The 27816-nt window shown below is 36.0% G+C and overlaps 1 protein-coding gene across 2 annotated transcripts; it reads right to left on the reverse strand.

The window, feature by feature from the left end:
• Positions 1 to 34: 34 nt before the first annotated feature.
• On the reverse strand, positions 35 to 27747 carry LOC121246823 (cysteine synthase, chloroplastic/chromoplastic). Of its 2 annotated transcripts, XM_041145112.1 has the most exons (11): positions 27331 to 27746; positions 20023 to 20132; positions 19492 to 19549; positions 18984 to 19247; positions 18033 to 18170; positions 17742 to 17793; positions 17553 to 17632; positions 16658 to 16717; positions 15997 to 16077; positions 13874 to 13983; positions 35 to 75 (listed from the first exon to the last, which is right to left on the reverse strand). In XM_041145112.1, exons 1-10 carry the CDS (start codon positions 27580 to 27582, stop codon positions 13891 to 13893), a joined length of 1188 nt encoding a protein of 395 aa, XP_041001046.1. In that variant the 5' UTR covers positions 27583 to 27746; the 3' UTR covers positions 35 to 75; positions 13874 to 13890. The 2 variants fall into 2 exon arrangements, with proteins under 2 accessions (XP_041001046.1, XP_041001047.1); XM_041145113.1 differs by lacking the exons at positions 35 to 75; positions 13874 to 13983 and adding an exon at positions 15170 to 15410 and having other exon boundaries at positions 27331 to 27747.
• Between the last annotated feature and the right edge of the window lie 69 nt (positions 27748 to 27816).

The following is a 27816-nucleotide window of genomic DNA, read 5'->3' on the forward strand; positions in this document are numbered from 1 at the left end:
TGCATGCCACGGTCGATAAAATAAATGATATTTATAATCATATAATAATGAATATGTGTTGCACATAAAAAAAATAATTAAATATAAATTTATATAAAAGAATTAATTTTTTAATAATAAATTATATTTATTTTTAAAATAAGTATACGACGTTTATATCATCTATAACTGTATTTAATATTAATCGCATATACAATAATAAATATTAAAATTTAGAGGGCAACGTGCAGTTGAATTCCGTTTTGATTTTTAGAAAAAATTGGCCCAGTGTTAATTACGTGTAGTACCTACCGACCTTTTTTTTTTTTTTGATGGAGAGTACCTACCTACCTAAACCTTCTTCTAGTTCTTGAAGACCCGACAGAGCATTTATTTTGACTATTATACGAACGAAATTTTGTACGGTTGTGATAGGAAAGTGGACCAAGTCATTGCCTTTATCAACCGAAATTTTGTACGGTTGTGAGTGCCGTTGAATATTAATATCGGCTGATCTGAATCCTGGCCAGCCACTTCAATTATTTTGAAATTATATATTTTTTTGTCTATAGTTTTATGTACTTCTTAATTATATTCCTTACTTAAGACTAATTAAGGAATGTTAATCATTTGTTTGTCTAGCTTTAATTTCTCAAACGTGGTCATCTAACAATTAATATACAAAAACGCTTCTAACGGTCGGACTGTAAATTCCACAAAAGCAACATTCTGTTCAATTCAAGTCACGTAAGAAAATACGCTCTACCACAGAAAATTAAGGTCGTATGTATGCTCCCCTCTGTAAATCACACCACCCCTCTCTTCCTCGTTGCCTCTCTTTGCACCGCCCCAATCTCAGTCTGACCTATTGAAGTATGTAAATAGTTTTTGTAAAATAGTTTGTTTTATAGACCCTTAATTGTAAATAGTCTTATTGTTGCACATGTTTGCACTTGTATTCTTTTTCATGTTGTATATATAGTTAGTAGATTACTCTGTAATGACTCTCAGAACAGTTTTCTACATAATACATAAATTAAAGTTTCTTCTCCATTCGTGCTCTAGATTCTTCTTGTTCACTCTTAAATTTCTTGGTCATTCTTGAGTTTATTGAGCATTTTGGGTGATTGAATCAATCCAGATTAATTCTCCTACGTGGATTTCTTAAGGATTTCCTATATATATTTATTTATTTATATGAAGGGGTCCGCAGCCTCCTTTCCAGATTGTCATACTCCCTTTACGCAGCAGCCAACCCTATCCACACTGCAACAAGTGAGTAGAAATCATTGGGACCCTGACCACTTACATTTTTCAACCCAGAAATTATTACATGCAACAAGCATACCTCCTCCAGCTTTCTAAGCTATCCCCAACATCTGCTTCTTGGAGCTGCAATGGCAAACAACATGTGAGAGTGAGTGAGTGAGAGAGAGAGTTGTCATCTTTGGAACAATGTCAGCAAAACCAAGAAAGTGCAGTCAATCAACCAACAAAAAACACAAGGTAACATTTTGAAACAAATGCACTAATCAATATATATAGCAGAACGTCATCTCATATTTAAGGAATATATACACCCAACTTTTACAGAGCAGGCACAGTAGGTGATATGCTTTTCTTTAGCTTCCATCCCACCTCTTCGACAGGAGACACAAGCATCAATATGCACACCCTTCTAATACATGTAAACGAAATGAACCCTCACCCATTGTACAGTTACTCATAATGAATATACAACAATTTTGTCAAAATCTCTCTGCCCAAACCAGAGCCTGCCCAAATCTGAAGGCATTATGAGCTCTTTTTCAAATGTCTCAGCATGCTGCTAAGAAATATAGCATGTGAGTCCAAACTCCACTAGAAAAAAGATGAAGGGGCTGAGCTTGGACGAAGGAGGGTTTTGAAGGGGGCCGATGCCGATGGGTTGAGCTTGGACGAAGGGGGGGTTCCTTCGGGTGCGATTTGTGGGGAGTTTCTTCATGTTGAGCTTGGACGAAGGGGGGTTCCTTCGGGTGCGATTTGTGGGGCAGTTTCTTTGGGTTGAGCTTGGACGAAGGGGGGTTCCTTTTGGTGCGATTCGTGGGGCTGAAATCAACTTCGAGGGGGTGCAAGGGGTAAGGGGCTGGAAATCGCGCAAAAGAGCTTGTGCTTTTATAATGTAGTCATGCTTCATGATAAGTGTGATGGAAGTCTTACGTGTTATTATGTGATTGACAGGTTGTTACTTGGCTAATAGCAGCCCGACCGGTCCTAAGGATTTTCTATTAATATATATATATATTTAAATTAATTAGCGTGGGAAATAAAGCGCTAATTAGGGAGGAAAAAAGATTCAACTAAAAAAGCTAGCATGCATTGTCTTGTCTTTTGCGTGTGGACAGGGTGACATTTTAATTCATGCACGATACCAATATTTCAAATATTAATTAAGTATATATGCAGTTTGGATCAGTAATTAAATGTAATAGCATAATCGAAATTAAATGTATTAATTATATTAAATACTAATTAATTTATATGAAGCCTTTTTAGTATTTAATATAATTAATACATAGCATAATCGAAACAAAACCTTTTTAGTTTTTACCTATATTAAATGTAAATTAAATACAAAAATATTTAAATCTAAAGCTTTTTTTCTTTTGGATATGCAAACATATAATATTGTCACTATAAGAAAAAAATTATTTACGACGAGTTAGTGGCAAGGAAAATGACTATTTGTAAAGAAAATATATAGGCTCATTTTGATACAGCATTTTTCTTATAATCACATGTTACTAATCTAACCTTTGTATTCAATTTAATTAATCTAACATTAGATAATATATACACGTTTTTAATGTCGACTTTAATTCCAGCTTCTATATATATATATATGACGTTTTGGTATTCTAGTCGTTTGCTAAGATTTTAAGAGAATTTGTCAACAGCTTTGTAGTTTGATGGTAAAGGATCGGATGTCCAAAAATCGAATTCCTATCTCCAATTATCACCTTAATTTAAAAAAATCCAAGAGAATGTTTTTCTTGATTTTTCTATCCATCAATCGCGCGAGCTTGTTCCTGTCTTTTCTTTAATTAATCTCACGTGTCATGTTCATATATGTGCATCATTTATAAATCTTATTTATTATTAGAGATGCATTTCTTTCTCTTGGGTGCCTGCCGGGGCCTTAACATGCAGGCATGCACTTTAATTGTTTGAGTAATGATTTGTATAAGTTTTAAATAGATAAATTTCGTATAGTTCTATTTTAAAAAATAAACTATATCATAAAATGTATAGAAAAATCTATTCTTTTTCAGTATGACTCACTTTCTATAAAATCTGTAAAATTTGTCTATTTTGAAATTAATTTGTATCTATCATTACTCGTTAGTATAAATGCGATACAAAAGCACATAAAGTATGAACAAATTAATTAGGCTTGTGCATAAAAGGGCTTGGCCCAATCAATCCGAAAGGCCCAACATGGGCCTACTGACTAAAATCAGGTTCGATGGGTCAAACCCTTATTGGGTTTATTACCCCTAACATCAGTCGAAACCGATCACCCATAGAAAAAGAACAACGCCCACCAACCCATAGAGGAATCTTAGATATTGCAATGATGGAGGTGGCACAAGTGGGCATGAGAACCAAAGCTTGTGCATCTCTGGCCATGGCGGCAGTAGTCGCGAGCTCAACAACTACCACTAAGAGGAGGAAGCTCAGCGTCGAGGAATTGAAGTGCTTTTCGTCATTGTTTGTGAAGTTGAGATGGAGATGCCTCGCAATCAACACGGAGGCGATGGAGGAGTGCCGGTGCTCCAACCTAGCTCGGATCATGACACGGCATTGTGTTGCTCGAGTAACGAGTCGAGCTTGCTGCTCCTAGAGGAAGAGAGATTTCTTCAGCATGGCGCTTGGTTGATGAAATCGGAGTGGTTGTGAAGGAATAATGAAATGGTAGAATTAAAACACAGATTTTTGTATTAAAACATAGGTTCGTCCGTCTATTTCGATTTCAATTTCCCTTTCTCTATTCTTTTTTTTTTCTCAGGAATATATTATTACGTTATTATCCATTTATGAGATTGATTAAGATAGAAAAATTCCTCGAAGGCATTGCAAACCAAAAGCTTAATCAACAACGGTTATAGTAGGGTCCATCTTCTTCTTCCTTCTGCTAAAGCTACGACATGAGATCAGAATGGATCTTTTTGCCTTCCAATGTGTATGGTAGAACGAACGAGGAGGAGGAGGAGGAGGAGGAGGACGGGTTTCAACCCGACCCGAATTTTATGGGTCAGTCTGGGTTAATATGGTTTAGATTTCCCTACGGGTTGGGTCGGGCCCAAATCTAGCTTGGACGGTTTGGTGTGCAGGCCTAAAATTAATGAACTAACTGAATTAATTGTATTATTTATTGTGAATGCTTCTTAAGTTTTTCATTTATATTCAAACCTAGCTCCATGAATATTCCTTCCGACTTAAGGGCATGTTTGGAAATCATTTTCATCTCATTTCATCACATCTCATCTCATCTCATCTTATTTTTTTTTCAAGTATCACTTAAATACAAATACTTTCAAATAAATCATTATAATTTTTTCAAACTAATCATTACAACTTTTCCAGATTTTTAAATAAAAAATAAAAAACAATTCGATTTTTTCAAATTCAAAAACAAAAATTATATTCTTTATTTTTTATTCAACTTTTTTTTTCTCTCATTTCCCAAATCTTAAAAAATACTTAACTCAAACTATCTTATTACCATTCATAAATCATCTTACTACTATTCACAAAATTATCATATCATCTCATTCACCGAGCATACCTAATTTGTACAACTTTATCTTGATATTCCTAAATCGATCCTAAGTACGGATTTGCATGCTTGCTGATTTCATAAATAACTGCTAGTTATATTTTGTTTAGGGTTCGTAATTAAACAAAATTATTTGAGAAATCATTCGAGATTCCGTTAAAATTGAATTGAGTTTTGTTCTATTATTAAATAAACTATTCATGAACGCAAGATTTTGATACTTTATTAAACAATACATTTCATATAAAAGAATTTAAGAATATAAGAGAAACCATGTTCATGATATGATATATATGGGTTGTATTTTGAATCCTTGATTAATTCCTTATAATATAATCCTTGATTATATGTATAATTATATATATATATATATACATATATATATATATAAAATCTACAAAAACATAAAGTGTGTTTATCCAAATTTGTAAAAAGTTATTAAATATAACATAAATAGTATATTTTTTCAAATTAAATATTGTCGTTAAGTTCAAACTAGTTAAAAAAATTAATGAGCTATTCGTGAACATAAGATGCAACTAAATGATAATTGATAAGTTGAAATTCAACTTGTATTCAAATAAAAATTAGATGAATAGAGTTTATAATTCATTCATTATTCACTAGAACTCGACTTGTCTTGACCCTAATAGGATCATTATATTGATCTCCTCTAATATTCTATAACCAGCATGGTGAATTTGATTTGTATATCTAAACCTCCCATTCATCAGCTATATATAAAAACTCGTAAGGGAGACTTTGTAGACAATGGTCGTCTAAAAGAGTAGGGCCCCTTACCCATGCCCTATTGCAAGTGACTTTTCTTTTCTTATCGATCCTACTTAATATCCAACCATAGATGGTATTGTAGCACCTAATTTTTAGTCAATAAAACGATGTTTCAAGAATCCTGGAGGCTCGCTAGGTTATGTATTTCAGATGAGATGAGATGAGATGAGATGAGATTTTTTATTTAAAGTTGAATAAAATATTATTAAAATATAATTTTTTAATATAATTATTATTTTGAGATTTGAAAAAGATGAATTATTTATTATATTTTGTATGAGAGTTTAGAAAAGTTATAATGATGATATGAGATAATTTTGTGTATCCAAACCGGGCAGATTGATCAACTGTGTATTTTCATTACAAGAAAATTGTTTAATATTGCTGCCGTATTATTTCATACGAAAATGACTATTAATTTATATTAAAATGATTCTATATTCATCACAAATAATTATTTTTATCACAAATAACTCGTCTACAAATAATAAAAATGTTATTTGTTGTGTAGTGTTTGATCGGTCAAAGAAATACATGCAGGACCAAAACATTCATTTGCTTAATTTCCATTTCTCATTCTTTTATTTGTCTTATCGATCACGTGATATTTATAATGAGACAATCAAAGAAAATTGAGGGCCGACGAAATCAAGAAAATAATAATTAATTGAACATACAATTCCTACTTACAAACATCAATAAACACGGCCTCTGAAAATGACCCAAGATCGATTCATGTTGGACTACCGCGTTGGAATATGGTCGAAAACAGTTGACTTCTCATGCATGCATGCACGCTTCATTTTCCTACAATACTTTTGAGGGGATCGAACAAATTTAGGGCCGGTGTCCTCAATTTCTTTATCTAATCTCTATCTTTAATAATCAAAGAAATTGCTTTTTTTTTTTTTCTTTTTTTCCATGTATTTTTCAATTAATTAATCACCCTTATAAAGTACTCATGTTCCCATACTACTCCTTTTCTTTTTCCTATTTTGTGTCCTCATTTTGATAGAGTAGATGCCATATATTTATAGAGTGCTACTAGGTTGCCGCCGCTGGGTGTGCCTCCTAGGCAAAATTTTCTTTTTTAATTTTTCTTATTCATATATTTTTTAATATTTTTAAACATTTTTTAAAAAATAAAAATATAAAATACCAATACACTAATAGTCACTTCCTTAATCAATAAGTAAAAGAAAAAAACTATAAAAAAAAAAATTAAATTCATGAGCGATCAAAATGATGGAGCAAAATGGGGCGGCATAGTAGCATTATTTATATTTATATATGTTTTACAGTTGTTGTCATTGAGCACTGATGTTCTGTGTTCATATATTAAGGTTTGTATCATGCATTTATTTTGAAAAAAGTAAATAAATATGAAAAACACATTAAAAACTTAATTTCTCTTTTTCAAAAGGAGTGTTAAGCACCTACATAATCTATAACTGCATCTAATATTACTCTTAAGTAATATAAATAAATAAATAAATTTGAACAGTTTCTGGTCGATTCTCATTCCTTCTGTCTATATATGTAGCCAAGCTAAGTTTAGGTTGGTGACCTCCTACCTTTTCTATATTAATCTAAGGCCTATACATCAATATCATTCATGCAAATTAATGCAAAGATTAGACATGTGATTTTTTTACTTAATTTATTAACTACATGTGACTTTATAAATTATACGAACAGTTGAGACTTTATAATACGCGATTTCGAGGAATATTCTTCTCCTTTTTTTTTTTTTATTCAAAAAATGCTTTACGTGTACGACAAATTAATGTTTATGAGGATCATTTTTTTTACATTTTTTTTTTTTTGAAGAGATCATGTTTTTTTAAATTAAAAGACGTTATTCATTATTTTATATTAATGTAGTATCAAATGATTAATAGATGAATAAAAAAATGAATCTGTTTTCATTTAAAAACAAACAAGAGTGCATAATAAACATACGTGAAAACAAATACACACGTGCGAGTAGAAAAATCCATGTGATTTACGATCAATCATTGGTTGGGAAAATAATTGTACTTCCAAATGCACACTATGGTCGCCCGGTCTCTTCATTATTCAATTGGGAAACACCTTATAAAGAACCAAAGCATTTGTTTTGCCTTTTAAAAAGACTAATGGCTCGTCTGAATGTTCAAACATCATTTAAATACATACCTATTTCAATTTCAAATTATCCTAATCTTTTTTATCTAATTATTGTCTAATTTTTATAATTTTTCTAAATTTTCAAACAAAATACAAAAAATAATTTAACTTTCTCAAATCATAAAACAAAAATTATAATATTTTAATTATTAAGTTTTTTCTCTCCCCTTTTCCAACACCCCATAAGAGCATTAGTAGTGACCTAGCCATTCTTTAGCCAGAATTAGACTAGAAAATTCACTTTTTCTAATTTAGCTAGCCACTTTTGAACAACATTAAATAACAAACTCTTTAAATCTATTACTATTCTATTAAAATATTGATTTTGAAATTTTTATTTATTTTAATTCTTATGATAATTAAATATTTATTCGTTATTAAAAAAGTACATATTAATTTTCTAACGTTCATATTATTTCAACGGATATAATTTTTTAACGGTCTTTTTTTTTTTTACAACGGTCATATTCTTCCAATGGATATTTTTTTTAAGGGCTACATTTCTCCAACAGTTATATTCTTCCACTATAAAATATAACATTTTCTCAACAATTTTATTCACTTCAACTCAAGTTTTTCTGTGAAACCATTTTTTTTTTTCATTTTCTCTCAATGGATCGTTCACTTTTTCACAAATGGCACTTATCAATTCAGATTCTGATGAAGAGTTTGAGATACCGAGACAACTTGTTCTAGAAGAAGAATGATCAAGCTCACGTGGTTCTTCTAAAAAATCACATAGATTCATTAGGCGAGATTGATTGCAAGCCCACCAAAATCTTTTTCGGACTATTTTGTTGATCCTCCAATCTATCCTCATAAATAATTTTGAATGAACTTTTGAATGAGTCGTTCTCTATTTCTTCGTATCCAAGTTGCGGTAGAAGCCCATGAATCTTATTTTGTTCAGAGACAAGACGGTTTTGGAAGGCTTGATTTTTCTTCCCTTCAAAAGATTACAGCTGCTTTAAGGATGCTTGCATATGATGTCATGACTGATTTTATGGATGAATACTTAAAGATTGAAGAGACTACTGCATTAAGAAGCCTAAATTTTTTTGTTAAAGAAGTTGTTTCAATTTTTTCTGAAGAGTACTTAAAGAAACCCAACAATGATGACATTGCTAGATTACTACTTGGCATTGGAATTGGAATTGGAAGAACTGTTCAACTACTAGGCATGGTATGTACTCTAATCATATCTACGAACCAACAATTGTTTTAGAAATAGTGGCTTCTTACGATCTATGGGTTTGGCATGCGTTGTTTGGATTACCTAAGTCTCATAATGATATAAGTGTGTTTGATAGATCATTTATATTTTCTGACATTGCTCAAGGGTGTACTCTAACTGTCAATTACAAAATTAATGGTCATAACTATGCAATGAGATACTATCTTGCTGATGACATTTATTCGCAATGGGTAATAGTTATTAAAACCATCTCAGCTCCCCAAGGAAACAAGAAAAAATACTTTGTTGCTTCCCAAGAGTCCGCAAGGAAGAATGTAGAGCTTACTTTTAGTGTGCTTCAAACACGATTTGCTTTAGTTCATGGACCTGCACAGATTTTTCATGTTGAAATGCTCAACGATATTATGATGGCATGCGTAATTTTACATAATATGATCATTAAAGATGAACAATTGGCAGAAAAGCATACATAATCCAGTGTCAACTTGCCCTACACTTGAAATAGAAACTGAAATGGAAAAAGAAAAAAGAACAGTTAAGAAATGGTTCTAGATTTTCTTCTATTTTGTCAGGCGTATTCAAAGATGATTGCCGATCGAAGAAAGAGGGTGACAAATGGTGTTGAAGATACATTTAGGTTAGGAAACGTGGGTCAGCTGCTCCTAATCTACAAGTCTTTACTGAATGGAAGATACAAATTGATCGTGTGTGCCTATTTATTTTGTCAGGGTGAATTACCAAATGGACAAGAAATAACTGTGAAGAAGTTTAGTCTCTCTTTCACATTTACACAAACACTTGGTTGGCAAATAACAATGGATACTTCTAGTGTTGCTCTCATAATTACAAGCATAAAAGATATACCTTTCTAGTTTCTAGTGCTAGTTCCAGAAAAAAATTAGCATAACAGAGGAAGGAAATGCCATTAGGAGCAGCAAATCTCATATTTTAGCCAACAAAATCTCGTAGTTCAACCAAAAAGATATCTCAAATCAACAACCAAAAGTTGAATCGAAACTTGACACAACAACCCAAAAGAAAAACAGTCCAAAAGAAGTTGGAAACAACAATCGAAATCATATAAACATTACTCCGATATGTGTTGAGAAGCTGGAAAAATCAACAACCCAAAAGAAAAACCCAAATAGAAACATGTTATGAACCTGACTGTGACGGCGTCATTTGGGATGACTGAAACAGCACAGTTTTGTAGTGCTAATGCTAGTATTTTACTTTGATAAAACTCTGTGTTTTGGGTAGAGATATTATGTTTGTTAGAAGGTTAGTTTAGTCTTTTTACATGTTAGTCTGTTATGGGAAGGAATGTATGGGTACTTAGTAGGGGAGAAGGGAAGAAAGGAATCATCTGGAATTTTATCAAAGCTTTTTTGAAGTTTGTATGGAGGTTGGGAAGCCCTCAAAACATTCTCGTGTTTAATAGAATTCTGTGACTCTCCTTTGCATGAATAAAATAACCAAAAAAAAAAAAAGGGTAGAGTTCAGCAACTCCAGTGTTCGTGGAGGTCAACAGTGGCAGACGAGCTGTTTTGAGGAGAGTTTAGCAACGCCAACAAATCTTTGTTCAAGTTTCATGTATTAATGCTTGAGGAGCTGTTTCGTGGAGAAAAAGGTTGAGCATGGGAATAATGGTCTCAAGCGAAAATAATATTTTATTGTGAAAAAATGATTTGGCCAGTAATTTGGGCTAGCTACATTCGGCTAGTCAATAGCATGAAAGTTAAAATTTATGTATATATGTTGAGTTTGATGTGGATGCATTTTAAGCAAGTCAAATCTTAACTAAATTTTGATTATGCCTAGTTCACTACTAATACTCTAAGGTCTAGTTTGGATAGTGGAGTATTATGAATTATGCCTAATTCAAAACAGAACTGCTTCTAAGCGGTCCGGCTGTTTATATCTAATAAATAGCCCTCCAATTAAAAGCAGCCACGTCACAATTTACACCAAAAGTAAAATAGTTGTAGCCACACACGATTAGCCCTGCCACAATTGTAATTTCTTCGTCTTCATCCCTGTCGTGTGCCTCGAACTTTCATACGGTGATGGAGACCCAGAAAGTGATGGCGCTTGACCCGTGCAGTGTATTTCTCATCTTTCTCTATCAATAATCTCTCTCTCCGTCTTCAAAATTTCTCAACTTCGTGTTTTTTTTTTTTTTTTTTAAATCTTCTTTCCTATAGGATTTCTCTTCTTAATCTCATTTCAAGGAGTTTGATTTATCAATTTTTATTATTGACGGGAAGCCCTAATTAATTGTAAATTATTGGTACCTAATGGCACCTGAAAGCTTGTTTGGGTCTTTTTGGTGCGAAATCGTAAGTTGCTGACTGGGGTGGTGCGAAATCTGTGGCCAACGACGGTGCTCAATTTGTGTGGGTTAGGTGGTCTGAAAATTTTCTTACTTGGTAACAGATGGTCGGCGTCGGAATGAGATGGTGGCTGTGGAACTAAGCTTCGTCTTGGGCGACGTGCTTGGTGGCAGTGCACTGAGGCGGGCTCCGTTGTCACTACTGCCGTAACTCATCTTACTGGACCCCCAAACTGAAAAATGAACTAGAGAATAATTACTGAAATTATAAGTAGTGATTTCATATGAAGAATATTCTAGCCCAAAGTAGTGAATGATGTGAAGAGAGAATCGAAGAAGAAGAATCTTGAGGGAGAGAAAAATCGAACCATTCTAGAGTTTCTGGATCTGTCGCGAGAGGGGGCTGGGGTTGTCCGTCTTCAAAGCCATGGTTGTGGGGGCTGGGGCTGTCCGTCTCCTTGCCACAGTCGCGAGGGGGGTGGTATTCGCAGCACCGTCGCGAGAGAGGTGAGGGGGTGGCATTCGTGTTGCGAGAGGGGGTTCTGATTCACAAGAGTTCTTCTGGATGAAAGAGAGAAAAAAGATGAGTGGAAAACAAAGAATCGGGTGAGATGCGGTCCCATGAAAATAAAGATGAAATGCGTACGTATCCGCTTCTAATTAGTGGGCTATTTTAACGGCTTAGAAGCCCAACCGGTCAGCAGGTTTTCTCAATTCAAAATACTCTACTATTATTCATTATTTTGTTATTACTTTTTTTATTATTCATTATTATTCAATATTCTATCATTATTTTTTCATTACTATTTACAGAATATTTGAAATTACTTCACTATCTAAATATAACCTAAAATATCTTAACTTAAATTATTTCACTATCATTCACTAATTTTTCATCTCAATTTTAAATCAGTGCTTTTATTTTCACGTTTTTACAAATCGGGGATACATATTTCACTTTTCCAATATTAATACTCGAGAATAAAAAATCCACAATCAAATACTTCCATCAATTTTCAATTAGAAAACTATTGAATAGATTCAAACGTGTCAGTCTAGTATGTAATGTACCATTCTTCATTTAGCTGACATGTGGCACAGTATATCGCGTCAATCAATTGAAGATTGACACGTGACATTACATAGCAATCCTTCACATTAGTTTTTTAACGAGAGATTGATAGAAATTTAACGAGAGATTGATAGAAATATGTAATTTTGTTTAAGCAAATGAATTTTATTAAAAAGTGAAAAGATGATACATGAGGAGAATGTGAGGTTCTTCAATAAACATCAAGTACAATAATCATAGTATAAAAGTAATAGAAAAAGGAAAATAAAATAGATTTTGAAACTAATTTCTTGGTTTCCACTCATATCCTATAATGAGAGCGTCATCTTAAAATATAGTTTTTAAATAAGCCATCGATAAAGGCGGTGTAAGCTATTGGTATACTGCAGTTTTTTATTTTGAGATATTTTTTAGAAAGATCCGTAGTCTCTTTTTCAAAATCATCAATTAGGAAAAACGATAATATAGTAGAAAAATTGATATCAAATGGACTGATTTGCAAAGAATTATTTGTCTTCCCGCTCATCTATAGTAGCGCGTAAAGGCTACGCACTAATGGTTGGAAGGTGAGGTGGAGAATCTGCTGGTACGACGTGTGTGGCTAACGGAGTCGTCGAGGCGTGGCAGCATGTAAAGACCATGGGAGGAAACAAGTCGCGCGTGAGGGTCACACGTCTAGATTTTTGGCACGATTCAGCGTCGTCCCAATAGATCGACGGCAATATGGTTGCGTGGTGGGGCGCGTGTCGACTGATGGTAGCCGAAGTGCAATAGATTTGACGAAAACCGAACCGATGGAGGGGAGGAAAAAAAAAAACTACCATGGAAGCATATTCACACAATAGTAGTGGAAATGAAATAGAGATGGAGAGGAAGGTGGAAAGCATATTCACACAACTCTCCCCCTCCCCTCCGGCGGAAGTACTTAAGAGTGATTTGAACTTTTTAGAAAGGAGGAGAGAGATTCTCTTTCTATGAAGAAGGAGATAGGTTCTTTTTTATAGAAATATGTAATTAGAGTTTTTATTCTCAAATATTTAATGTTCGAAAGTTTATCTCAATTTATAAATGTAAAAACTCAAGTACAATTAACCACCCTGATCCCACCATTTGTTTACTTCATGCGAGAAAAAGAAAGAAGATGGTCACTTCATCCACTTTTCAAATTCTTTCCCATTGTTTTCTCGTTGGCCATGCCTATAAATTCTCACAAATTTCAAAAATTAGTTTCACGTGTTTTCATATAATGCTAGAGCAGTGTAATTTATTCAATGGTGAGGACTACAAGTAGTAGCAGAGAGTAGCAGAGTATCATACTTAGAAAAATGGGGACTTTCATTCTTTGTATTGAGAACCAATGTAATTGACTAGAAGAAGAGATTCAAGCACACCATCCACTGGGGTACACAATTTCTAGGCAATTACCATTCATAGAGGAGCAAACCAGTCACAGCTGTTAAGACTCAGATCACATCTATGGTGCACATTACGGATGATAGGGCAAATGTGAAGATACATAGAAAAAACATGATTCAAGGCTCGGGTTGCATTTTCTCACATTCTTCCCTGATCGACTGGAAAAGAACAGAGGACAGATATCGTTCGCCAAAGCTGGGAAACACAACCTACAAGAATTTTGAATTCCCAAATTAGATGAGAGGTATGGCAATGGAGACAAGGGTTATTCAGAACAACTAAATAAATATTTTAACAGCATATTCCCACAACATAGATAGCTTCATGAGCCCCAGTGCTGAGAAGAGAACAAAGAATCTGAGCATAATTGCTTAAACTACAAATTGAGCAATTCATGATGTGTTAACTACAGTACTTTAATCTTTAACCACTTCTCCCTCTTTGGAAACAAGTTCATATGAAAAACATTTTAGATTGCAGGGCCGCAGAACATTTCACTAATGAAGAAAACAAGCCAGCCTATTACAGCTGCGAAAGTACTTTATCGGTTTGGCAAGATGCCATATAAACAAGCCCGAACCCACAGAGCTGAGCAGCTTCACATATGACTGACCCATTTTTGGCCCCAAAACAACTACATGTACTACATTTAGAATACATTGTTGATAAAGAATAAATAAAAATGGAACTATCAGTGAAGTATGTCAACAGCAGTGCAAAATCTTTCAAAGATGAAATCGGGCACCAAAAATTAAATGGGATGCTATTTAGGAAAGTCAGACAGGCCCCCGAAACCTGACTGATGGCTTTGGGTGGTGGTTCCTGAAGAGAAGAGTATTGGTTCATCCAGAAAGTTCATTTTTCCAACTTTGCATTGAATTAAAGCTACCAATGCATGCCCGCACTTCCTAACACTCATTGCAACTATGAATCCCAACTATGTTTAATTTCGGTCAACAGCCAGAAAGGATATCCTTACACTTGTTATTCCTTCTAGGACATCTTTGTTGGGAATTACTTTTAGGTCATCTTCGGTTGAAAAAATTCAGTTCTATATCTTACAGGATAAAATGAAAACAATCAGTGACAGCCACTTCGTATGTCTAGAAAATATGGTAAATAATAGAAGGTGACGCATACAAGTTGCTACAAAAGGCTAGAAACATACAAATGCACAAATCTAGAAAGGTTTAACCATATGGACTTTGAATGCAAGTCTTAAACCATAACTCTAGTTCTCTGATAAACAACTACAGTTTATGTTTTTCTGGTGTGAAAGGTGCCTCCAACATGGCAACAACCAAAGCCTAAACATAGCCATATTAAAATCACCTGCATCACCCCCAAACCGCCCCCCCCCCCCCCCCCCCCCACCAAAAAAAAAAAATACCCATTTAGATGGAAAAAATATGTTTATGATATGTATCTGACAGCCTCTATAGACACAGATCCATACATGTTTGATGAAGAAAGAGACAATAGCAACTTCACTCTGATCTTCTTGATAATGTAAATGAACCTATTTAGATATTATTAAACGATTCAAGATCCTGCTTGATGGCATGCTTCACAGAAACTTCATGTTACTCAAAGCATAGATCAGAGCAATCTCATCATTTGTGTCCGGATCATGTATCTGACAAATGCACTCCAGATATTTACCAGCACAAGAGTTTTGACAAAGGACAAATAGTCACACATACCTAGTCCATGACAAGTTAGCTACAATACCCTTCCAGCACATGCACAAACTAGTGTGTATATTATTAACAAGGGATCAACCTGTCTTGCAAGAATGCTGGATGGAAACTTCGTTTTAGCTTTATACTTGACATTAATCAAAGAGCTCATAACAATTTTCTTACCATAGGAGCATTATCCCCACCTCCCCAACCAAATTCAAAAATAAATAAAGAAGTAACCAAAAAAAGGAGACCATGTATAGCTTATGCTGTTAGACAAGGTTCAGTAATAATTAATCATTTAGGACAATCTCTGTTTTCTCGAAAAGTTTTATCCAAGGGTTCCACAAGTATGCCTTGTTACCTAATACCAGCAAACCTATGGATTCCATGTAACTCTTTAACAATGAAAGTGGGTTTTTTATTGCCTAAGTGATGTTACAATTTTCCACAGTGGGCTCATTTCTTCTTTCTAATGCTGCAGCTCACTGAAGATGGATTACATTTCCTACTAGTTTCATTTAGAAAAAAGGGACATACCGCAATGAGCTTCCCTGCATTCTCAGGTCTCTTTCCAACCATCAGTGCGGCAGCAGCTGCTGCCCCAGAAGAGATCCCCACCTGATTAGTAAGGAAACCATGTGAGGAAAGAACAATAATTTAGCAGACAAGTACATGCATACATACATTAATACATAAATATCCATCCCCAGACATGGATACAAGCACCTATTTTTTAATAAAACCTGAGAGTATCATCTCTCTCTCTCTCTCTCTCTCTCTCTCTCTCTCACAAAACATAGACAACATGCCACCACTTCCAATCACTATGAGTGAGAACGTGCTATTTTATCACAACTGGATGATACTACAGAATAGGGTAAAAATAACCATTTGCCGCCTTAATTTATATTATATTCTGTTGGTCATTTTCTGATTAATTAAATACGACTGACCTATGGGTAGGTTGAAGAAGTACAGGGTTCATCTAATTGATTACTAAACCTAATATGAAAGACTATCTGTTCAATCCTCTTGTTCTGGTTTCATCTCTCTTTTTTTCTGGTTAGAACAAAAACTTTAGATCCTAGGGCATCCAAGGGAATGCAGAGGGGCGCATGTCAACACCAGAGCATACTGTCCCAATTTCTTCTTCATCTGAAATTTTAATTGGTTGAAAAGATTAAGAAAAAGCACTAACCAACAAGCCTTCCTGGAGTGCTAACTGCTTTGCAGTTTCAACAGCTTCTTCACTAGATATCTGCCAAATTCACAGCATGTGAGAAATGAGTAATGGTAAACACACAAAACAGTTGCATTTATGATAAATACTAGACGATAAACTCTAAGCTTAAATGGGATTTCCTATCCTTTTGCTTTTGAATACTGCAGTGGCAAGAAGAACATACTAAAGAAAATCAACATGTATGCGTATGACTAAAGGTGGCCCATATTCATGTATAGGCAAAGCCGTAATTCCTATGCATCATGTTATTGAACGTTTATGTACAGAAATAAAGTTCTATAAGATTTATTAGACACATCCAGTCTTAATTTTCCTGACAAAAAATGACCATGTCTAAGCTACTGTCAGCTGCCTTGAATAGCAGCAACAAAGATAATTATTAGTTGACAATATGATATGTAACTATTTTTTTTACCAGTAATCAGAATTATATTTAGAATAGCAAAAAGCATGGCCCAAATACAATTATGATCTGTAACATAAAAATAGGCATGACCTGAAAGTTAGCATTTACGAATATTACCATGCCAAACAAACTAGAATCCATTTAAATAGTTATCACTTAAACAAGAGCCAAAAGTCACAATGGTAGAGAAATGCAAGATTAAGATTTTTTTTTATTTTAACATAATTTTTTTTATAGGTAGAACTTTTCATTTTAGGAGAATCAAAACTTCTAAAGCTCAAAACAGCAGAAGTCCCATCACATGGTCTTGGGGTTGTCAACTATCCATGGGTTGAGGAGATTCCAAAACCTCCCTAGCAAATAAAGTTGGAAAAAAAAAAAAAGCATAGATAATCGAATTGAAGGAGCACTGGAGCACCACATATTCTAGAAATAAGACTCGACCTCTATGACTTCATCGACTAGTTCTTGATCCAAATTCCTGGGCACAAAGCCAGCTCCAATTCCTTGAATTTTATGAGGACCTGCATTTGAATGGTAATATCAGAATAAGTAAAATAAGTAAGAATTAGAAACTATTAAAGATAATTAGATTTAATTGATAATAGTCAGAAAGCTTATTTGTTGTCTTACCAGGTTTTCCACCTGAAAGTATGTTGCTTTCTAAAGGTTCTATGCCAATTACCTGATAAAGCATGGGTCAAATGAGAATGCTCAAATAGAATAAATAAATAGCCAGGTAAAAGAATACATCCCTTTTCTTTCAAAGCATTTTTTCCGCTATTAAGGCAACCATATACCACAAAACCCATGGAACTCTCCATGCCCGCCATATGACTTATGAAAACAAGATAAATGCATCTTTTTTACCTTTTTATTGGTAAAAAATAAGACAAATGTCCTATAGGTTTGACAACTTTTTACCTTTATTTTAGGATTTTTCTGTTTGAGGAACCGCCCAACACCAGAAATGGTTCCACCAGTTCCAATGCCTGCTATGAATATATCCACCTTGCCTCGTGTATCTTCCCAGATTTCTGGTCCAGTTGTCTCATAGTGTATCTGAACGTGCAAAACGTCAATTTCTAAATTGTATATCTCACCGTATCAAAGGCCACATTATATAACTACATACAAGATCCCTAGGACAAAGCATTATCCTAATAGCGTGATCTTTCTGTAGTGACTTTATCTAAAATAATAACCGTATCATCTTCCTGGCTGCCTGATAATTGACCAAAACCAATAGTTTTCTTCCATTTTGAGCAGGTCTGGCATCATTTACATCACTAGTACATATTTCATTAGTAAATAATCATTCATCATCATCATCACCTTCTTTATGTGATTAAGAAATAATATTGTCCAAAAAAAATGTAATCAGGAAGTTTGTGGCTTAGTTATCACTGGTGACCATCTAGAATGGACCCTTGACCATTCTACCCATGCAAGGTGGTGTTTTGCAATGCTATATAGAGACCTGCAACGCTAGCAAGATAGTGCCATAATCTTGATAGGCAAATATATATTATACATAGGATGTAAGGTGATTGAAATAATTTCATAAGTCCAACACAGGGAGAACTCTTAGAGGGATCCTACAGCCACTCTGTTAACCATACACATCCCCAAAGGCATTTGCCTGCTAGAACTACAAAGTCCATGATTTTGATATACAACATAAATATATTTAGAATATATGCATATATCTGGCATCCTCTCCCCAGTTACATGAGTTTTCTCAACCTTTGTATTCGATATACACCAAGTCCATGGCCGCAAAGTAGCGGTACAAAGCAATGAAAGAATAGAAACAAATACTCAAAGATAATTATAAGGTGTAACAAGTCATGAGTGGGTACCGTGATCACAAACCTTGGGGTTAGCAGGATTGTCAAATTGCTGAAGCATGTAGGCATTTGGTGTGCTTTTCAAAATCTCTTCAGCCTTTTGAACTGCCCCCTTCATTCCCTTTGCTGATTCGGTCAAAACAAGCTCAGCCCCAAATGCTTTCAAAAGAACCCTTCTTTCTAAACTCATTGATGCTGGCATTGTTAAGATGAGTCTATATCCTCTTGAAGCTGCAATAAATGCAAGACCAATGCCTGTGTTTCCACTAGTAGGTTCAACCAGAATGCTCTACAAAATATGTGAAAGGAAACAGCTATCTCAAAACGGTAAGCTATGCAAGAGAGACTAAGCGAAATTTGCATAGTGCAGGTGAGTTAGCATTGAATGTCAAGTTAATTGTTCCTGAGGTTGCCAATCAAGGAGCCTTGTTTTATAAGAAGGAAAAGTTTCAGCCTAAGTTTCTAAACGGCAAAAGCCATAGGGTAGTTCTGTTGTATTAAAACTCAACAATGCTTGAGTTGTATCTACTTACCTTTCCAGGTGTTATCAGTCCCTTTTGTTCAGCATCAGTTATCATACTGTAACCAATCCTGCAGCAAAATTTCAGAGTGCTTGATTAAAATATTAAACACCAGTGTCTATAAGTCTGATCCTAAGTTCCAAGGACAGAAAACTAGGATATTAGCCTTTCAAATGGACCAGATCATATGATTCTCACAGTAAAGTAGAAACCTTTTTGAGCCTTAAATACGACATATGGCTCCTAATTCACTATAACTGACTAATATTAGCTGTCTAAATTGGGCACCTGTTAGGTCAGAAGGCTACATTTTGGGGGGAAAACCCACATGATCAGATAATATGGACAATCGGACTTCCTGGAATACCTAAAAAACTTCAACTATTTATAGGAAACTACCAGAAAGCTGTAATTAATAATGATATGTCCAAATAACTCTCAAAGTAGGCCATTCAAGCTGTCTATTCTATCCTCATACCTCGTCACCACTACAACATGCCCATAGAGGTTTAATACCTAGAGTAGAATTTTTATCTTCCTTACCTGTCCTTGACACTACAACATGGCTCCATGATCTCAAGCTTGGCAGCGATATTGGCTACAGACCCCTTCACAATGTTGTTCAGGTAAACCATTGGGGTTTTTCCAATTAACTGTGTCACAATGCAATCAATGCAACATGTAAGTAAGAAACTAAATGACTATAATTGGTGCTTTGATAGATGGATATAGTGAATACAATAAAAGAGGGCAACGGGCTTTATACTTTAGCAACAATAGAAGTTTTGAACTTTGACAAATAGCTATTACTTGCCACTAATGTAACTTATTTTACCACCTTACAGTACAAGATTGTGGTTCATCCCTGCCACATTGCTCTGTATCATGCAGTAAAGGTGTTGACAAGAGCTTTGTGGCAAGATTGGCCTGAACAATGTCAAGACACCTCAACCTAGCCATGATTGGAGGTGCTGGCATTCCCTAGAATATTAATACACTTGTTCTGGATGTTCCATGATATAAGTATACTCAGTTCCATGAGAAACATTTCAGAGCAAATAGATATGGTCACAGTAGCATATAAGCCAACATCTAAATATCATTAGAAGCACTTCTTTATGACCTCAGACGATAAGAAAAAAAATTGAGAAACCAAATTCTGATTTTTGAAACGTGAAAGAAACTAACAAGACGAGCATTCTACTCTGCAGATATATAATGACACTCACAAAATAAATCTGCATAATGAACATAACTTCAAAAAATCATTGAAAGCTCTTCAAATTTTGACGATCCTTACATTATTCATATATTGATTTAACCCTGAAAGTAGCTCAAGCATAGCAAGAATGGACCTCAATGTCAAGTTAACACAAGGTATCCATATATATGAAGTTTTTAGAAATCTAAAAATTTCATTTTTCTGCAGTAAATTATTATCTTAATTTATTTATTTTATTTTTTATGAAAATGTCTTATAAGTGAAAATTATTGCTCTTTTCTATCTTTCTAAAAAGATATTAATGAAAGAAATGACCCACTTCATCGTTTACATATTCACTTTTAAAGTGCAATTCTGCCTAAAGTAGGAGAAGCCTGGATCAAAATAGTACATCCAAAAAATTTCACATTAAAGGTTTAAAGAAGCTTTCTTCTTAACAACACACATTATTATATTCAAGAATTCGTTTTCAAATATACGAGTATCGTACTGACACCCCCCTGCCCCCATGAATTCTTGAAAACACAATTAGCATCAGGAGATTACATTTTTTCCTATTTTGATTGGTTAGTTTCGCCATTGGGTCTCCAACTCACGCCTTCACCCAAAAACCTATTCTTACAAGGTGGGGAGATATGTTTGAGCTGAGCTCATTTGCCTGAGAACCAGTTAAAAACCAAAATCAATAAGCACATTACACCTATAAAAAAATAAAAACACAAACAACCTTTATCGTTGTGATATAGTCATTGAAGCTGAATATCCGAAACTAATGTAAGAATTAACTGGACCAACAATATCACAAAGTACCCCAAAATTCAAAAGACCCACATCTAAGTTGGTAATTTTAAAAAGACCCAAAATTTCTTCTGATAAATTTTGGAATTTCCTGTTAGAATTTTTCTCTCCGTACGATTTTTCTCTTTTTCCCGTGACGATGGAAAACCTCTTATTTTCACTGCTGTATTTGGGTGGTCTATGACGGCGCGTCTTGAGTTTTTCTGGGTGTTGGTGTGTTCTCAGGTGTTTTCAAAAGATATTGTAATAGAATCAAAAGCTTTTTCATTTGTGAAGGAGGGGGGTCGTCTGGTTATTACAAAAAGAAGCTGGAGGGTGGTGTCAAGGGTGGTTTTGGGTCCTCCAACAGTGCAATGGTTGGCTAAGGCCATGGAAGCCTGCATGAAGGATGAAAAAAGAGACTATTTCACCACAGTCAGGGAAGGTAGCCGCAACTTTATTGCGCAACGGTGTTCGAATATTCGAGGTCGTTACATCGCGGTGGTGGTGGTAGGAGGAACTTTACTTTCGTTCCTGAGGAGGAGGGCAGAGGGTGGAAGAGGATGGGGGGAGGCTCTATGGGAATTTATTAATGATGGGAAGACCACTCACAAGGAAGGAACTCTGAAGCCAAAGGAGTTGAAGGCGCAGCCACAGTTTCGCTCCTTTAGGAAGGCACTGATGGTGGAGGAACCCAGTGTTCTGCGTATAAGGGACGACGACAGAGCAGTACTGTTGCAAAGCAAGGCATGGGACACAGATCTTACAGAGAGCTTCACCTAGTACAAAGCAGGGTGGTGGTGGCAGACCCTTAGGTGTCATGGCAGGAGGGGAGGCTCTCACCTCTCTACTAGACATAAAGTCCCAATTGATTTCACTAAAATCCAAAGTGGATTGGCTTATAAGAGTAGAGATGGGCTCGGCAAGAGATGGACCTAGCAGGGGTATGTTTGTGGGAGCTGACCCACTTAACAAGGGCCTTGGCCCGTTACATCAGGGTAATAATGTTGGGGCTAGGCCTCACACAACAGGGCCCGAGCCCAAGTCTCAGCCTGTATGGGAGGATATGCAATGGAGGAACATACTGGTCCACAACAATGGAATCATCACACCCGTGCCGAAGAAACCTGCGAAAGCACGGAGGCCTAAGGTGGGACGATCGACGGTGGCCCAGAAAACCCCGGCGATGGTGGTGGAGACGCCGGCGTCACTGCTAAACAAGGATACAGAGGAGATATTGTCGTCGAAAGCCCCTTCTTCGATCCAACGTGGCCAGAAATTGTCGATAGGCACACTGGAACCTCTACCTCCTCCGGCGAAGGCGAGTTGAGCATGGAGTTCAATATGGATAGTGACGTGGGGCTTTTTCAGATGCCTTACCATGGTGGAGGTGAGGTGGTGATGGTTCCTAATACACCATTAACAACTCCTTTGGCAATGATGTGGAGATCACTGAGGATATTGTGGTCGAACGGGAGGCCAAAAATCTGTTTGGTGGGGGAGGAGAAGGGGAGCCTTTTCCTCTGAACTGTGAGTTAACATACGAGTTCAATGTGTTTGACTTGGTGCTTCAAAAGGTAAAGGACATTCAACATTGTGTGGGGTTTAAGGAACAATTTATGGCTCTTCTCACCGCCATTGAGGTAAGTCACTCTCAGTCTAAAAATTTTGAGACCAAGAAACAACGGGAGCTTACGAGACTCAAATGATTCTTGAACTATGAGGGTAGCTCAAGCCGCGATAGATCCAAAGGGAAGGGAATTATATATCCTCTATGAAGCCGAAAATCATGTCTTGGAACGTTCGTGGGTTGAATGAGGCAAATAAGCGTCTTCGCATAAAAAACTTGCTTCGGGTATGGAGGGGGACATAATTTGTTTACAAGAAACAAAGTTGCAATTGGTGTCTAGAAGAGTAGTGTGAAGTGATTGGAGCTAGACTTATGCAGATTGGGTTTATTTGCCTTCGAACGGGGCTTCAGGTGATATCTTAGTGATGTGGGATAGAAGGGTGGTGGAGAAAATGGAGGATTTTGTTGGGGAGTACACAGTGACCTATTCCTTTAAAGCTGTGGAAGATAACTTTTTGTGGGCTTTTGCAGGTGTTTATGGGCCGAATGTTGACAGTATTAAAAGGTTATTATGGGAAGAATTTGCTGCATTACATAGTTGGTGAGACCTCCTCTGGTGCATAGGAGGAGATTTTAACATCATAAGGTTCCCTAGTGAAAGATCCGGAGACAATCGGTTGCGCCCAGTGATGACAAATTTTTCAGCATGTATTTTTTACATGAACTTGGTGGATCTTCCCTCATTGGGGGCTCTTTCACTTGGTCCAATAATTAGACGTGGGCTCGGCTGAACAGATTCCTAATCTCGCCAGATTGGGAAATCCATTACCTGGAGGTGTGTCAGAAGAGGTTGCCTCACCTTTGCTTGGATCACTTTCCCATTATGTTGGATGGTGGTGGTATCCAAGGCGGACGTCAATATTTTAAGTTTGAAAATATGTGGCTTAAGAGTGAAGGCTTTGTGGATAGGGTAAGAAATTGGTGGTCATCTTATTAGTTTTATGGTACTCCTTCTTATATACTTGTAGGTAAACTAAAAGTTTTAAAGAATGATTTAAAACTTTGGAACTTTCAATCATTTGGTGACATAAGGGAGTGCAAGAAAGCATTAGTGGAGGAATTACATGGTTTTGAGAGAATACTTGAGGATAAAGCCCTCGCCCTTGAAGAAATAGTGCGAAAGACAGAGTTGACATCAGAGTTGGAGAAAGTTCTTTCTCTAGAGGAGATCTTTGGAGTCAGAAGTCGAGTATTATGGTTGAAGGAAGGGAATTGATGTACAAAATTCTTCCACAAGGTGGCCAATTCTCATAGGAGATATGATACCATTGAGATGTTGAATATTAATGGTAGCACGGAAGCTCCTATGATCTGGGATCACGTGGTGGATTTCTATGAACAGTTGTTTACAGAATGAGAGGGGTGGAGGCCAAAACCTGATGGACTTGCTGAACCACAAATTGCGTCTTGGTTGGAGAGGTCTTTTGAGGAGGGGGAGGTCTTTGATATAGTAAGAGGAATGGCTAATGACAAAGCACCAGGTCCAGACGGTTTCTCGATGGGTTTCTTCCAAGCATGTTGGGAAGTAGTGAAGGAGGATATAATGAATGTATTTCGGGAATTGTTTTCAGCTGGGAAGGTTGAGAAGAGCCTAAATACTACTTTTATTGCTTTGATCCCAAAGAAGAGCGGCGCTTTGGAGGTGAAAGATAGTCTCACTAGCCTCATAAATGGGGTATACAAAATTATCTCAAAGGTGCTTGCAAACAGGTTAGGAGAGGTTTTAGGCAAGATAATCACGAAGCTGCAAAATACATTTGTAAGGGGTCGTCAAATTTAGGATTCAGTCCTTATAGCCAATAAATGTTTGGATAGCAGATTAAAGTCTAGGATTGCAAGGATTATTTGTAAGTTAGACATGGAAAAGACATATGACCATGTAAACTGGAGCTTCCTTCTCTTTTGTTGGAGAGATGTGGTTTTGGGGAGAAATGGTGTAAGTGGATTAGATGGTGCATCTCTATGGCAAAGTTCTCAATTCTGATTAATGGCAGCTCAGCTGGTTTCTTCAGCAGTTCGTGTGGCCTAAGACAAAGAGATCCGTTGTCCCCACTTCTCTTTGTTGTTATTATGGAGGCCCTTAGTCGGATGTTTTTGGCCGTGGTTAGAAATAGTTTTGTGACTGGATTTTTAGTAGGTGACCCCAATAGGGGCTGTCTATCTATTTCTCACATTTTATTTGCAGATGACACATTATTTTTCTGCGAGGCAGATCAAGATCAACTCAAGGCACTAAAGGCACTCTTATTATGCTTCGAAGCAACGTCAGGCTTGAGAGTGAACTTTGATAAATCAGAGCTAGTGCCGGTCGGGAATGTCAGCAACACTCGACATCTAGCCAGTACAGTGGGGTGAAAGGTCGCCTCTCTTCCTATAAAAATACTTGGGATTACCACTGGGGGCAGCCTAACAGGCTCTTTCTATTTGGGATTCAGTTATTGAGAAGATAGAGCGAAGATTGGCAGGATGGAAGAGATATTACTTATCGAAAGCAAGCTGGTTGACTCTAATCAAGAGTACTCTTTCTAACTTACCAACTTATTTCCTATCTCTATTTCCAATTCCAGCTTGTGGCGAAAAAAATGAAAAACTCCATCGTGATTTCTTATGGAGCGGGATGGGGAACGAATTCAACTTCCATTTAGTCAGTTGGGACAATGTGTGCAGACCAATTTCTTCTGATGGATTGGGGATAAAAAATATGAGAATTTTCAATAGGGCCTTACTCGGGAAGTGGCTATGGAGATATAGTATGGAACCGGAAGCCTTATGGAAATCGGTGGTCGATTGCAAACACGGAAGTATTTAGAGGAATAAGGCCCCTCCCAAAGCACTTTTCTTCACTTGGACAGCTGCTTTAGACAAGATTCTGACAACCGATAATCTGAGGAAGCACCGAATTGTTATCTTAGATTAGTGTTGTATGTGCAAGAAAGCCAGTGAGTCAGTGGATCATCTCTTGCTACATTGTGAGATAACTAGAGCCTTGTGGATCGAAGTGCTCAGCCGAGTATAATTAAATTGGGTAATGTCTGTCACAGTGGTTGAGTTATTGGCCAACTGGACATTTCTGGGAGGTGCTACACAAATCAAAGCTGTGTGGAAGATGATCCCTATCTGTATTATGTGGTGCATATGGCGAGAGCGTAACGATCGGACATTTGAAGATAAGGAGCGGACTCTAGAGGAGCTTCGATCTTTATTTCTCCGTACTTTATTTCTATGGGTCATAGCTATAGATTTTAATGGTCTTAATTTACATGATTTTCTTGTTCTCACTTCTGTGACCTAGATAGGTTTTTGTCTCTTGTATAACATCTTGTGTACTTGGGCTTTGCCCATTGTTGTCAATAATATCGTTTACTTATCAAAAAAAAAATTTAAAATAAATAAATAAGTAAAACTACATTCTCATCATATTTTCAAAAATAACTTAAAAAAATATCAACCCACATCATTATCTCATCAATTATTTCAGAAATCATCAATTATTCTCACCAAGAACTCAATAAAGTAACATAAGAAGTAAGAAGTCGCTCTTTTTACTGGTCAACATAACAACTAACTCAAAATGATTTTAAAAAGCAGTAGTTTTCATCCTCATTCGCCAGTAAATTCACCCCCAGACTTTGCTACAATAATTACAGTAACAGTTCACCTTATCAATAGCCACAAAATAATACTATACTTATCAAAAAAAAAACCACAAAATAATACTAAGATTCAACGATATTATATAAATATATAAGTTCCTTCCAATTACTTTTTCAAATGCCATGCATGAAATATCTGCCAATTCCCATTCATATTCTCAACAAATCAAATGACGCACTTCATATTCTAAAAATTAACAAAAATAATAAATTGGCGGATTTGAATGACATTTACATCAATATTGAAATTTCCGAATAACAAGAACAACCAATTATAATTTTCTTGTTAAGTAAATCAGAACAACCAACTATAATTACAATGAAATATGCAATAAAGAACACGAATGACGTATCCACCGACTCTAAAACGTTCAGTAATCAGCAGGAACCAATCGAAATTCTCCAACTCAAAAGCTCAAACGTCAATAAAGGAGAAACAATCCACCACACAATTCCTACTAATAGTTCCTAAAAGCAACATAATTATTCACGTTAGTAACATACATCTCAGAATCAGATAATTCTCAAATTTATCTTCAAGAATAAGAAGAAATGGGTTTTTATCTGACCTGAGTAACATCCTCGGCAATGTTGAGACCTTCGATCTCTGTTGGGGCCTTCACAGACACGGCCTTGCACACGACAGAGCAACCTGAAGGCAGCCTCCTGCTGCCAAAATTCTTGTTCCTCAGCCTCAAAGATATAGCCTGGCCCATCCAGGCTCGTTTCAAAGTCCGAGAAGAGTCCGCAAGGATCTCAGATTTGGAGTTGCAAAGAGAGGGTGTCAGCGGATTGATCAGAGCAGCTGAAGCAGCAGCCATTGTTTGTCAACACTTCTTGCTTTTCTTCGAGAGGGTGTCTTCCTTGAAGTCTCTTGTTGAGACTTGAGAAGAAGAAGAAGAAGAAGACGACGAATGGACACCGCAGAACTCAACGATGATTTTGGTAGTAGTGAAAGAGGCTTGATTCGTTTCGGTGAGAGAGTCTCGGTGGATTAGTTTTCATTTTTAAAATATTATATACTATAAACATGCTTTGAATATTTTTAAATCGAA

This window comes from Juglans microcarpa x Juglans regia, chromosome 1S, assembly GCF_004785595.1.
Source record: "Juglans microcarpa x Juglans regia isolate MS1-56 chromosome 1S, Jm3101_v1.0, whole genome shotgun sequence".
Taxonomy (NCBI): Eukaryota; Viridiplantae; Streptophyta; class Magnoliopsida; order Fagales; family Juglandaceae; genus Juglans; species Juglans microcarpa x Juglans regia.